The sequence below is a fragment of the Dermochelys coriacea genome, chromosome 5 (genome assembly GCF_009764565.3).
Source record: "Dermochelys coriacea isolate rDerCor1 chromosome 5, rDerCor1.pri.v4, whole genome shotgun sequence".
Classification (NCBI taxonomy): Eukaryota; Metazoa; Chordata; order Testudines; family Dermochelyidae; genus Dermochelys; species Dermochelys coriacea.
The window spans coordinates 70,116,402-70,130,965 of record NC_050072.1 but is presented as its reverse complement, the minus strand read 5'-3'; the positions used below and the strand labels follow the sequence as shown (position 1 = coordinate 70,130,965).

At 38.3% G+C, this 14,564-nt stretch overlaps 1 protein-coding gene and 1 long non-coding RNA gene across 13 annotated transcripts in view; one reads left to right on the top strand and one right to left on the bottom strand.

Moving 5' to 3' along the window:
* LOC122460286 overlaps nucleotides 1-5,584 on the top strand; it is a 67,284-nt gene extending 61,700 nt beyond the window's left edge. Inside the window, exons 4-5 of the long non-coding RNA XR_006281517.1 lie at nucleotides 4,413-4,625; nucleotides 4,819-5,584. This is a non-coding gene — a long non-coding RNA (uncharacterized LOC122460286). The remainder of the gene's footprint in view (nucleotides 1-4,412; nucleotides 4,626-4,818) is intronic.
* FER (FER tyrosine kinase) overlaps nucleotides 1-14,564 on the bottom strand; it is a 395,630-nt gene that overhangs the window by 12,052 nt on the left and 369,014 nt on the right. For 11 of the 12 annotated variants that reach the window (XM_038401275.2, XM_043514883.1, XM_043514877.1 and 8 more), the window contains one exon: nucleotides 11,761-11,915. In XM_038401275.2, coding sequence (XP_038257203.1) covers nucleotides 11,761-11,915 — 155 coding nt within the window. Of the gene's footprint in view, nucleotides 1-11,760; nucleotides 11,946-14,564 lie in introns of those variants that run through there. The other variant, XM_043514884.1, reaches the window with a different exon arrangement.

The window sequence follows — 14,564 nt, the reverse complement described above, 5'->3', positions numbered from 1 at the left end:
CAACACTCGGTGTTGCAATACCTATAGTCCCCTTGTGAATTTTGCCCTTAAAGACAGTATCTCACCACAGTGGACATAGGGTTTAACTCTATTCTCCAGGTCTGAACTTTCTTTCTAAGGTTATGTCTACACTGTAGTTGGAGGTGTGATTCCCAGCTTAGGTAGACACATAGGTGCTAGCGCTGCTCAAGTTAGCATGCTAAAAATAGCAGTGTGGCTTTAGTAATATAGACAGTACAACACTGTCCTGAGTATGCACTTGGGCAGCTAGTCCAAGCTGCTGTAGCCACACTTCTGTTTTTAGCGTGGTAGCTCAAGCAGAGCTAGTATGTATGTCTATCCAAGCTGGGAATCATGCCTCCTGGCTTCTGTACCTAAGAAGCCAGTTCAATGAAGTGAAGTGAAACGTAGGGGCTCTGAAAATATCATCTTAAACAGTACATTTGCTTCTGTCTTTTCAAAAGCAGACCTGTCCTTTTAGTATTAAGAACATTACTACAGAGGCCTACAGGAATGAAAAAATCCATTTAACACATCTTTGCATCAGTTATCTCTGAGCTTTAAAAATAAAACATTTCTCCTTTATGTATCTTCTGCCCCATTTCCAACACTCCCATTTTGCCAGTGTCATGCCGCTGATGTTTGAGTGCTAAATATTCAGCTAATCATTTTAAACCTAGGATATGGTTTTTTTTCCTCTCTTTTTTTCCCAGCCTAAATGAAATACATGTAAATGATAATGACAGTTGGGGCCATCTGACGTCAGAAAGTTCAGTTTGCACTTCAACTAAATTTCATTTCCAGCTGTGTTAAATTAGCTTGCCTGCTTAGTAGATAGCAATTATGGACATTCACTGTGCTGCTGGTGGTAAGATTAGTTTTCTTGTCTGTATATCAACTCTCTTCAGAGTTTGGCATCCAGTAATTTAACACTTTTCATTAAAGTCATTCAGTGGATACAAGTTAAAAGTAATTAGTTTCTTAAGAAAGCACAAGTTATGCAGAGTCAATTACCTATCTCAGTATAATATCTGGGCTGAGAAAGGGCATGCTGTTTATATATACATGATTATTTATTAGCATTGTAAAGAACTGAAGAAATTATAGTGGAAGATCACAAACAAATATACACATTTTACTTTTTAAGAATACGTGTGTAATAGTTTTTAGTATGAGCATAAGTATTTTACAGGAATTTTATATGAATGGCAAATGATAAACCACACCGTTGTAAATGTACATTTGAACAATGTGGGGAAAAAACCCAATCAGGAAGTGAGGAAACTTCCTCATATACTCTTGCAACAAGGAATGCCTCTCCCTTCCCCCAGGCCTGCAGAAGCACCTCTGCAGCTCAGGGATGTGGTGGAATTGTGCTGAGTTGGGCTGTGGAGCAGGCACTTTGATAGATGAAAATGAATAACATTACTAGAGTCTTTGCCAAAAGTTAATGTTGCTAAAAGCCAAGTCATTACCCCATCCACTGATGGACTGGTATTCAGAGGTGTTAAGTCCACAACTGCAACAGCATCCAGCGAAACCTGTTGTTGCTTAGCACCTCAGGCCATATTTCATTCATATTGTGTAAATTCAATGACACAAAGACTTGTCAATCATTTCCTCATCCAATCCCTGATTTTCCCTAGCAATGTTTTACCAGAAAAAAGTCATTGCAGTATTTTTTACTGTGCCTAACCACTGTCACTTCATTTTTAAAAAAATATTTCTTGTTAGTCAGTTGAAAGTTATGTTCCTATTCCCCAGGCTGCCAGCTTTTTTTCAGCTAGTGTAACAATGATTTTATATTTGATTATCTACTTAACTGTAAACACTTACTGAAATAATAAAAAGACCAAACTTTCCAGTTCTGAATGAACAAATAAAACACAAACAATACTGCAAGCTAAACATTAGAATAGATACTGACCAGTGGTGGATTCACTCTATCAGCAAATATTACAGATTTTCCAGAGGGAAAGCTTTTATCCTCACAATGTAAAATTCACCCCTGTAAAAGGCCCACAAGACTTATTTAAATCCTATTGTATGGGTTTATGCAGCATTTAATAGTGATGCAAAAGCCCCTCTCAAAGGAGTGAATTTCACTTATGGGGACTGTAGTTTAATCAAAGAATGAGAGCTTCCAATACATTTTCTTTATCAAAAAATTTAACAGGAGAAATGTTTACATAAAGCTCAGTTGTAAGATTTAATAGTTTAATTTTTCACTTAAAATATTAAACATAAAACTGTTTTACAGACGTGTTACTCAAGAGTTGTGGAGTTGTCCATAAGATTTGGAAGGAAGAAGCTTTGATCAGTGGTAGAAATGCCTTGCAAGCTAGTTGTACCAATCTCAGTTCTAGCACACTTGGAATCCTATAAGACTACAGGCTGACTCTGACCTATATGTGCTCCCTAACTGCTCTTGGATGCACTTGATTTTAGAGTTGTGAGCCGTATTGGAGCAGCAAACGGTAGTCTGCCACATTTTCTTTTAAGGTCCATTTTTTCCAAGAGTTTCAATTTTGATTTGGAATAGTCACCCTCAGTGACATGTCATAAATTTTCAGTTTGTAGATTGACTTGATCTAAGTTTGGAAGAGTCTGAATCATAGACTGGCAAATGAAGTCACAAAAGTACATGATGCCCCATTGGCCTAGCAGTTTGAGACACATCTTTACTGTTTTCTGAGGGCAATTGTGAAGGTGGAGAATCAGTTGCTTTCTTGTCTGAAATCTGCCTGATGGAAGGCATGCACTTGCTGCTACTTTATCTAGTTAATCCCCAATAAATTATATCAACTGGGATGGAATCAGATTTGATTTTTTCAATTTGATTCTCAAACCTAGGGATGAAAACAGCAGAAGCACCTTCCTTGCTGATACAGTCCCATTATTTTCCTCGTACAAGCCAATAGTCTAGATAAGGGTAAATATGCAATCCTTGTCTGTGTAGATGAGCTGCTACTACAAACAGGCACCTGCGAAGCCAAAGAAATTCCAAAGAATAGTACTTGGAATTGACAATGGTTTCCTAAAGCTACAAATTAAAGATACTTCTTCGTGCAGGGTGCATTGACACATGAAAATAAATGTCCTGCAAGTCAAAGGTAATGAACAAATCCATGGGATCTAGAGTGGGGATAATTGAATTGAGTGTACCATACAAAAACCTGATGCATCAAATGTATTTGTTTAGATTCTTAAGAGGTAGAATCAGATGCCAACCTCTTTTTTTTTATTTTTGGAATGACATAAAAGCCCCACAAATTCTTGAGGTACCAGTTATATTGCTACTAGATTGATTAGGTCATCTATTTCTTGATGTATAGCATTCTCATGAGAATGGTTCCTGAAAAGGAACTGCAAAGGGGTATGGGTGGGAGACAGAGATTGAAACTGAATGACAACTTGAATGACCCATTGATCTGTGGTGATTGCCATCCATGCCTCTTCAAAAAAGCATAGGTGGGAACCGGAGGGAGGGAGGGAGGAAGGGGTATAGACCCTTGTAGATTAGTCCAAGATCAAATATGATGTCTGTTCTTATTGTGAGGTTACTGAGATGATAATGGAACTGATCTCTTCTGATATCTCAATCTCTACTTGGATTGGTTAGAAAATCTCTGCTGCTGAAAATAAGGAAACTATAGTATTCCTAAATCTTGAGGAAGAAGGATGACGACTAAATTGTTTCTTCTTAAATGTAGGTATGTAAAAACCTAGAGATTTCAGAGTGGGTCCTGAGTCTTTTAATGAGTGTAGAGACTTACCATTTCAATATTAAACAAGCCCAGTTCATCAAATGGCAAATCTACAATAGTTGTCTGTACCTCGGTAGGTAAACCTGATGCAGACAATCATGACATATGTCTCATAATAATAGCTGTAGCTATTGAACTGACACCACTATCAGCTGCGTCCAGAGCAGCTTGAAAAGAAATTTTAGCACTCAGCTGATGTTCTTCATAAATTGATCTGAATTCATTTCTAATTTCTGTAGGTAGTTTGTCCTTAAAGTCAGACACTCTCCCATTGTAGATAATCATATTTAGTTATCTTAACTTGACAGTTAGCTACCCTAACTTGCAGTCAAACTGAAGAATACATTTTCCTTCTGAAAGTGTCTAGTCTTTCTTTGGTAGTTGACTTTCCCAATTGTTTCTATTTTTCATTTGCAACAGTAATAACCAGTGAAGATGAAGATGGGTAAGTATACAAATACACGGAGCCTTTGGACAATACTTGATATCTACAATCAGCAACTTTTAAAGTTGCTGAAGCTGAGGTAGGGGTAGCCGAAAGATCTGCCATTTCTAAAACTCCTTTATTTATAGTAAGAGCAACTCTACCTTGAGATTGTAAAATATCAAATAATTTCTATGCCTTTTCCTATACCATTTCTAAAGGGACTGCCAATGCTTCTGCCATGTGCTTCAGTAATTCCTGAAAGACTTTTAAAATCATCAATTGCTGCAGGCACAGTGGATGAAATAATCTCCAAAAGTGAAGAACAGCAACCATGTGGAGGTCCAGGAATCTCTTCATCACTAGAATTCTGCTGATCCTCTGTTTCCATAATCTGAACAGGAGAATATGACACGCCTGAGAACCTGAATTAGGTGATTTATGTGTATATCTCATGTACTGTGGGGGTAACTTGCCTTGAATGCAGCAGATATTGTGACCATGAGGCAATGTTGGGGATCATATGGGTAAGATATATCACTCAATTCAGGGGATACAATGGAAAGTAATTAGGATTTAAATCTTTAAATTTATGAGGTTTCCTTTGTATTGTCTCTTTGTCTGCAGACTGGCTCTTTTAGATGGAGGGTTCCTGTTGGAGTCAGAAGATGGAATCCTTCTACTGATGGGACAACAACAGGAGATTTTAAAATTTGAATAGCGCTTCTATTCTCAACCCTGTTATGTTGAAAAAGAGAAACCTTCAACATAGGCATGCTTCATTCCTTGTGAGGATGAGATTTAGACAGTGAAGAACTAGAAATGCCTGTACCAATGGTGACCCATGCTCTGGAGTTATTCTGATATCCACGGAAAACATAAATGAATCATTTGATGCTGTGGAATCTCCTTCAGAAGACATAGGAGTGGAGGAAGCTTGTCTCATTTAGCTGCTTTGAAGGCAAAGAAACTGAAACTGCTGGAAATAAGAGAGATGCTCTCATCAAAGATGGTGCCGGGGCAGATCACGACTGATACATCAGTACTGAGAGGGATAGTGCCAGAAAGTCCTGAACCACAGTCTTAAGACCTTGGTCCACACTGAGACCTTGATCCTCTGCTGCCAGTGTCCTCTGTCAATGTGAGCTCCAGCACTGACTTCTCCGGTACCCACTTCATCAAGTCCTTTAAAGGAGACTTTCTCCCACCAAGCAATGGAAATTGAGCGTGGTGCCAAATAATGGATTTAGAGTCTCTCACTTTTTGGACAGGAGGGATATCTGACTGCTCTGAAAGCACAGGTGAAGCCTCTTTAGAGCCTCCTTATCTCTTGAGATCAAAGTCACATCCCAATTGACTGGAGCTTGAAGAACTTTCCTGAGCATTTTTTTTCTCAGACTCCAAGAGTGTTCTCATGGCTTTTCCATGAGAAAGAGCTTTAACCTGGACTTTTTATAGATTCATAGATTCATAGATACTAAGGTCAGAAGGGACCATTCTGATCATCTAGTCCGACCTCCTGCACAGCGCAGGCCACAGAATCTCACCCACCCACTCCTATGAAAAACCTCACCCATGTCTGAGCTATTGAAGTCCTTAAATCATGGTTCAAAGACTTCAAGGAGCAGAGAAGCCTCCCTCAAGTCAACCATGCCCCATACTACAGAGGAAGGCGAAAAACCTCCAGGGCCTCTCCAATCTGCCCTGGAGGAAAATTCCTTCCCGACCCCAAATATGGCAATCAGCTAAACCCTGAGCATATGGGCAAGATTCACCAGCCAGATACCCAGGAAAGAATTTTCTATAGTAACTCAGATCCCATCCATGTAATATCCCATCTCAGGGGATTTGGCCTATTTACCCTGAATATTTAAAGATCAATTACTTACCAAAATCACATTATCCCATCATACCATCTCCTCCATAAACTTATCGAGTAGAATCTTAAAGCCAGATAGATCTTTTGCCCCCACTGCTTCCCTTGGAAGGCTATTCCAAAACTTCACTCCTCTGATGGTTAAAAACCTTCGTCTGATTTCAAGTCTAAACTTCCTGGTGGCCAGTTTATACCCATTTGTTCTTGTGTCCACATTGGTGCTGAGCTGAAATAATTCCTCTCCCTCTCCTGTATTTATCCCTCTGATATATTTATAGAGAGCAATCATATCTCCCCTCAACCTTCTTTTAGTTAGACTAAACAAGCCAAGCTCCTTAAGTCTCCTTTCATAAGACAAGTTTTCCATTCCTCGGATCATCCTAGTAGCCCTTCTCTGTACCTGCTCCAGTTTGAATTCATCCTTTTTAAACATGGGAGACCAGAACTGCACACAGTATTCTAGGTGAGGTCTCACCAGTGCCTTGTATAACGGTACTAAAACCTCCTTATCCCTACTGGAAATGCCTCTCCTGATGCATCCCAAAACCGCATTAGCTTTTTTCACAGCCATATCACATTGGCAGCTCATAGTCATCCTATGATCAACCAATACTCCAAGGTCCTTCTCCTCTTCCGTTACTTCTAATTGATGCGTCCCCAACTTATAGCTAAAATTCTTGTTATTAATCCCTAAATGCATAACCTTACACTTCTCACTATTAAATTTCATCCTATTACTATTACTCCAGTTTACAAGGTAATCCAGATCCTCCTGTATAATATCCCGATCCTTCTCCGAATTGGCAATACCTCCCAGCTTTGTATCATCTGCAAACTTTATTAGCACACTCCCACTTTTTGTGCCAAGGTCAGTAATAAAAAGATTAAATAAGATTGGTCCCAAAACCGATCCCTGAGGAACTCCACTGGTAACCTCCCTCCAACCTGACAATTCGCCTTTCAGTAGGACCCGTTGCAGTCTCCCCTTTAACCAATTCCTTATCCACCTTTTGATGTTCATATTGATCCCCATCTTCTCCAATTTAACTAATAATTCCCCATGTGGCACGGTATCAAACGCCTTACTGAAATCTAGGTAAATTAGATCCACTGCATTTCCTTTATCTAAAAAATCTGTTACTTTTTCAAAAAAGGAGATTAGGTTGGTTTGGCACGATCTACCTTTTGTAAAACCATGTTGTATTTTGTCCCATTTACCATTGACTTCAATGTCCTTAACTAATTTCTCCTTCAAAATTTTTTCCAGGACCTTACATACTACAGATGTCAAACTAACTGGCCTGTAGTTACCCGGATCACTTTTTTTTTCCTTTCTTAAAAATAGGAACTATATTAGCAATTCTCCAATCATTCGGTACTATTCCTGAGTTTACAGATACATTAAAAATTCTTGCTAATGGGCTTGCAATTTCAGGTGCCAATTCCTTTAATATTCTTGGATGAAGATTATCTGGGCTCCCTGATTTAGTCCCATTAAGCTGTTTCAGTTTCGCTTCTACCTCTGATATGGTAATATCTACCTCTATATCCTCCTTCCCATTTGTCATGCTACCATTATCCCCAAGATCCTCTTTAGCTTTATTAAAGACTGAGGCAAAGTATTTGTTTAGATATTGGGCCATGCCTAGATTATCTTTAACTTCCACTCCATCCTCAGTGTTAAGCGGCCCCACTTCTTCCTTTTTAGTTTTCTTCTTATTTATATGGCTATAGAACCTTTTACTATTGGTTTTAATTCCCTTTGCAAGGTCCAACTCTACTCGACTTTTAGCCTGTCTCACTTGATCCCTACATGTTCTGACCTCAATTAGGTAGCTTTCCTTGCTGATCCCTCCCATCTTCCACTCCCTGTATGCTTTCTGCTTCTTCTTAATCACCTCTCTAAGATGCTTGCTCATCCAGCTTGGTCTACAACTCCTTCCTATGAATTTTTTCCCCTTTCTTGGGATACAGGCTTCCGATAGCTTCTGCAGTTTTGATTTAAAGTAATCCCAGGCCTCCTCTACCTTTAGATCCATAAGTTCTTCAGTCCAATCCACTTCCCTAACTAATTTCCTTAATTTTTGAAAGTCAGCCCTTTTGAAATCAAAAACCCTAGTTGCAGATTTATTTTTGTTAATCCTTCCATTTAGTTTGAACTGAATTAGCTCATGATCACTTGAGCCAAGATTGTCCCCTACAACCATTTCTTCTATGAGGTCCTCGCTACTCACCAAAATTAAATCTAAAATGGCATCCCCTCTAGTCGGTTCAGCAACTACTTGATGAAGGAATCCATCAGCTATCGCATCTAGGAAAATCTGAGCCCTATTATTATTACTAGCACTGGTCCTCCAGTCTATATCTGGGAAGTTAAAGTCTCCCATGATCACGCAGTTTCCATTAGTATTTACTTTATTAAAGACATTAAAAAGGGCTCTATCCATATCCAAATTAGATCCCGGAGGTCTATAGCACACCCCAAGCACTATCGTAGGATAGTTTTCTCTTTCTATGTGCGCTTCTTAAAAGAGTTACAGATTGTACACTTAGCAACAATATGCTCTTCACCCAGGCAATAAAGATACTAATTACGCATAGAGTGTAATTGTAGCCCTGTCAGTCCCAGGATATTAAAGAGAGGAGGTAATATCTTTTATTGGACCAAATTCTGTTGGTGAGAGAGAGAAACTTTCCAGCCACACACAGCTCTTCTATTCCTGGTCTTACTGATAGATAACAAGACAGAAAATATCCTATTGCCTCTATATAAGTCCATAGTATGCTCACATTTTGAATATTGTGTCCAGATATGGTCGCCCCATCTCAAAAAAGATATAGTGGAATTGGAAAAGATTCAGAAAAGAGCAACAAAAATGATTAGGGGTATGAAAGAGCTTTCATACGAGGAGAGATCAGTAAGACTGGAACTTTTAAGCTTGGAAAAGAGACGACTCGGGGGGATATGATAGAGGTTCATAATTGGTATGGAGAAAGTAAATAAATGTTATTTATTCCTTCTGATAACACAAGAACTAGGGATCACCAAATGAAATTAATAGGCAGCAGCTTTAAAACAAACAAAAGGAAATATTTCTTCACCCAATGCACAGTCAACCTGTGGAACTCTTTGCCAGAGGATGTTGTGAAGGCGAACACTATAACAGGGTTCAAAAAGGAACTCCATAAATTCATGGAGGATAGATCCATCAATGGCTATGAGACAGGATAAGCAGGGATGGTGTCCGTAGCCCGTTTGTCAGAACTAGGAATGGACAACAGGGGATGGATCACTTGATGATTACCTGTTCTGTTCATTCCCTCTGAAGCACCTGGCATTGACCACTGTTAGAAGACAGGATACTAGACTAGATGGATCTTTGCTCTGACACAGTATGGCCGTTCTTATGAAAGCTTGTCTCTCACCAACAGATAGAAGATATTCTCTCACCCATCTTGTCTCACTAATTATGTATGTCCATTAGAGGAACAGCCCTTTCCCCCACCCTCCACAACAGGATTTAAATTCTAATAAATATAAATTAAATTTATAATTTAAAGTCTGGGGATCTCAATTCTGCCATATCCTAACTAAAATATCAATAAACAAACTACAAACAGAAAAATAAAGTTAAACTGAAACTCTGTTCATACATACGTGTTTTACTGGAGGTAACACTAACTAACAAGAAACTACAAAAAGGCCTGTCATAAATATAAAGGGAAGGGGTAAACACCTTTAAAATCCCTCCTGGCCAGAGGAAAAACCCTTTCACCTGTAAAGGGTTAAGAAGCTACGATAACCTCGCTGGCACCTGACCACAATGACCAATGAGGAGACAAGATACTTTCAAAGCTGGGGGGGAGGGGGAGAGAAACAAAGGTTCTCTCTGTCTGTATGAGGCTTTTGCCAGGAACAGAAAAGGAATGGAGTCTTAGAATTTAGTAAGTAATCTAGCTAGTTATGTGTTAGATTCTGTTTTGTTTAAATGGCTCATAAAATAAGCTGTGCTGAATGGAATGTATATTCCTGTTTTTGTGTCTTTTTGTAACTTAAGGTTTTGCCTAGAGAGATTCTCTGTTTTGAATCTGATTACCCTGTAAGGTATTTACCACCCTGATTTTACAGAGGTGATTCTTTTACTTTTTCTTCAATTAAAAATTATTCTTTTAATAACCTGATTGCTTTTTCATTGTTCTTAAGATCCAAGGGTTTGCGTCTGTGGTCACCTATGCAAATTGGTGAGGATTTTATCAAGCCTTCCCCAGGAAAGGGGGTGTAGGGTTTGGGAGGATTTTGGGGGAAAAGACATTCCAAGCGGGCTCTTTCCCTGTTATATATTTGTTAGACGCTTGGTGGTGGCAGCAATAAAGTCCAAGGGCAAAAGGTATAATAGTTTGTACCTTGGGGAAGTTTTAATCTAGGCTGGTAAAAATAAGCTTAGGGGTTTTTTCATGCAGGTCCCCACATCTGTACCCTAGAGTTCAGAGTGGGGAAAGAACCTTGACAGGGACACTAAATGTTCTTCTGTTTTGCCTATGGAAATCTGAAGGAACTGAATGGCAGTTGGGATTGCTGTGCTCTTTATGACCTCAGGAAGGGAGCATGAGGATATAAAGGGCACGAGCATGACACTATTAGTGAAAAAGTTCCAAGCGACTGCAATGGGGTGCCCACACACCAGAAATGGTAGCCAGATATGCAGTAGATGAAGAGGAAAGCCTAGTTTGAGGGTCCCACCAGGACATAGGTGCGCATGCTCATGGGCAGATTTTTAGGTGCCTACGGGACTTAATAGACAGAAACTAAGGCACCTACAGGGTTAGGCAGCAGCTGAGAGAGGACTTTGAGGATCTAAATTTTGTAGTTAGCTGATTAAAGCAGCAGTTATGCACCTAAATTCTTTTGCAGTTCTAGCCCATATACTACAGCATTCATAAGGGCTGCAGCTCAGATGCTGCTTCTTAACTACCTTTTTCCAAATTAGAGCTTACTTTCTAATTTCACTTTAACCCTCCCCCTTCCTCCAATCTGGCTTTTTCTATTTTTGTTCTCAAGCTATTACCCATCATGTTATGGGGCCATTTCCCCCCACCCACAAATAGGGCTGTTTTATTTATTTTCACTGACAACAGCAGAATGATGTATAAAATTGCAGGTTACAAGAACTACAAGTTTTAAAATATATATAATCAATTACCATCCTGTCCTCTTCTACAAGGATTTATGGAATGTTTTCTTGGGTGTTAAAAGTATCTCTAGTTTTCATAATAAAAGGCTAAATCAATCATCACCACAATTTTGAGGAACTTGCCTACTCATTTTTCTAATGATTATCATCTGGATGAATGACTAGGTAGTCTACTGTAATGTTCTAGCTCCACAGCATTATTATGCAAGCATTTTAATTGTTAAATCAGCAGCATTTAAGTACTTTGACTTTTTCTCCTTGGATGTTCTTGTTTTTTTTGTGATGAAACGGGAATCTTACATTATGAAGTAAAAGACATAACAATTCAGCCCTATTAAGGTTAATTTATTTAAATTGAAAGGTTTTACATCTTTGTTAGTCTAAACAGACCATAAGGAAGACCATATATTTGTGTATAGACCACAGTGTATTTCCTCTATACCTTCTTATATTACATAGTACATTTTCTACAATAAAAAGTTAAAGATAATATCTCCTTACCATAGTTGAGTGCCTCTGGAGCAGTCCATTTGATAGGAATCTGCTTTAAACCTGAAGATGAATATACTCCATCATCCTCTTGACGAGACATTCCAAAGTCACTGATTTTCAGAACATTATTTTCACCTACCAGGCAGTTCCTTGCAGCAAGGTCCCTGAGTTAGATTGAGATACAGAAAACATCCCTTTAAAAATTAAAAGCATTGTTTTTATGTTCATAATGTATTTTATACTGAGATGTGAAAAAACACAGGTTCAACAATTTCCCACATATTTTCTATTACAACTGAATCTATCCACCAGTGATGCATGCAAGGCTCCTGACGCACAAATATTTTAATTTAAATGACAAAATAAACATATACAAGGCAATAATATACTGTGCCCATACTGCTCAGCAGGCATGTCTGCACTACACTACATGCCAACAGACCAAATTTGATGCAGAATGTAACACAGCTCAAAGATGAAGCTGGAAAGCTTTTTCCTACATAAAAAGAACTAGAGAGGCTAAAAAACTATTTCTACCATAGCTGGGTCAACACTGTGGGTTCAATTAAAAAAAATTAAAGCTGATCTATACTACCTGATCACTGCCAATGAAAGAAAGGTCAAGTAAAAGCCCTCTCCACAGAAACAAAGGTTCTTTTCCCTTCAAAAATCTGAGCAGCATAATTTCAGGCCTTGTATTGTAAATTCTATGAGCACAGCCAACAGGCAATATTTTTTTAAAGAAAAAAATACTAAAAATTATTTGAAAACAGATCTTTAACGTAGAAAACTACAAACCGGGGCATCAACAATAATTCCTTATAAAGCTGTCTTTACCAACAATTTATGAGATTTGTTTTCATCTTAGACAGATCATAGGATAACAAACAGGTTGCTATACATAATAATCAACTGTTTCTTTGAAGATAATTAATACTCTAAATTATAATTTGCTTTTAAATCTATCGTTATGTTAGTCCTATGAAGCTGGACAACCAGTAGGAGGTTTGAAACATTCATACATCCCTGGGCCTGATCTTATTAATCTCTCACTGGTGTAAATTAGGAGAAACTCCCCTGAAGTCAATGAAGTTACACTAGTTTTAAAACTAAAAGGAGTACTTGTGGCACCTTAGAGACTAACAAATTTATTTGAGCATAAGCTTTTGTAAGCTACAGCTCACTTCATCGGATGCACAAAAAGTGAGCTGTAGCTCACGAAAGTTTATGCTCAAATAAATTTGTTAGTCTCTAAGGTGCCACAGGTATTCCTTTTCTTTTTGCAAATACAGACTAACACGGCTGCTACTCTGAAACCTAGTTTTAAAAATGGTTCATTATCAGAATCAGACCCCATCTCAGCAAATATGCAGCTTTGTTTATAAAATATGAAATACACAGTGACTGAGGCATCTCAAGTTGTATAAGAGTGTATTGTGACTGGTTATGGGCAGGAGAATTGCAAAGCAAAAAAATCAAGAGATTCTAGTTCCTATAGCCAATTCCATAAGAAGTGTCCCAAAGAGCCTCAAGAGTGGAGGGGTGAAAGCCCAGCCTCATTGAAGGCATAGGAATATTGCCATTGTCTTCAACATGAGGTGAAAGCAGGAAGTGAAACAAATCAACGTGGCAATCTCTGGAAGGAAGTCTGAAATGTTGATTGACAACATAGGAATCTCTTTATTTGAATCATTCTTGAACTTTAAAAATATTTTGGGTTTGAATTGAAGAAAAGGCTATATGTTGAGCTAATACTTATGTTGTTACCTGATGTTTGGTCTTCCTATCCCTGAATATCTGAAATAGATCCTACTTACAAAAATTACTACTATTTTATACTTACAATTAGGGCACATAATTTGTACGTTTTCTATGTAATAGCTGGTTCTTTTAAATTACTCAAAAATAAAAAGAAAGGTATAATCTCGGCTGAAAGTCTAGGAGTCCATTTTCATGAAAATTAAAGTTAGTGTGTCATTTTGAAGAGGTTGGATATGACTACTGTAGTTTAAGTAAGCATGTCTAAATTAATAAGGTTCTTCAACAGACAAATGTATGAAGCTGTTGCTTTGCAAAGTATTCTCTTCTACATCATCAAATCCATTATAAGATTTGGAGTTCAAAAGCTCTTGTAACACCCTTGGATTATGTAAACAATGGAGGCCTGCAGTGTCTCCATTGATCTTGATTTCTTCAAATTGAGAGTGGGACCAAAATTTTTGCTGGTGCAGCTCCAATTCATATCCAGCCAAGAAGCTAATTTTGCTTTAATTTGCCACAAGCACAAGGCCATTTCAAGCTTTCAGATCTCTTAAATTTGCTGCTGACTCCACTACTAGACCTTCAATAAGATGCTCCTCAGTAGGATGTAGTGGTAGGGGAAACAACTTCATTCTCAGCATTACCACCATCAAACATTGGTAACTCTGTAACCATGTCTGTTGTGGACATCTTTCTCGGTTTTTCTGGTTCTTTTTTCACTGATCACCACCTCCATTTACTTTGAGGCTCTGCATAAAGTCCTTTTTTCTGATGTTTCTGGCATTTAGCTCCTTAAACTGGGCACATTTTCCATGAATGTTGGTAGTCTCGCTAAATTTTCTGCATGTCATTTTCCCTTTGTTTCCTGTCCTCACAGTTTTTTGTTGAGAGCTGCCAAGTTTTCTGATTTGTGTGTCTATGTGGGAGAGGGAGAATAATCAGATGGGAGTAGCTTTTTTGTTGAGCCTCATGAAACTGAAATTTACATCCTCATGTTTTCCTTTCTTGCTCTGTGGGGGGCTGTTCAGTTTTTTTCAGTGAAATATATACCA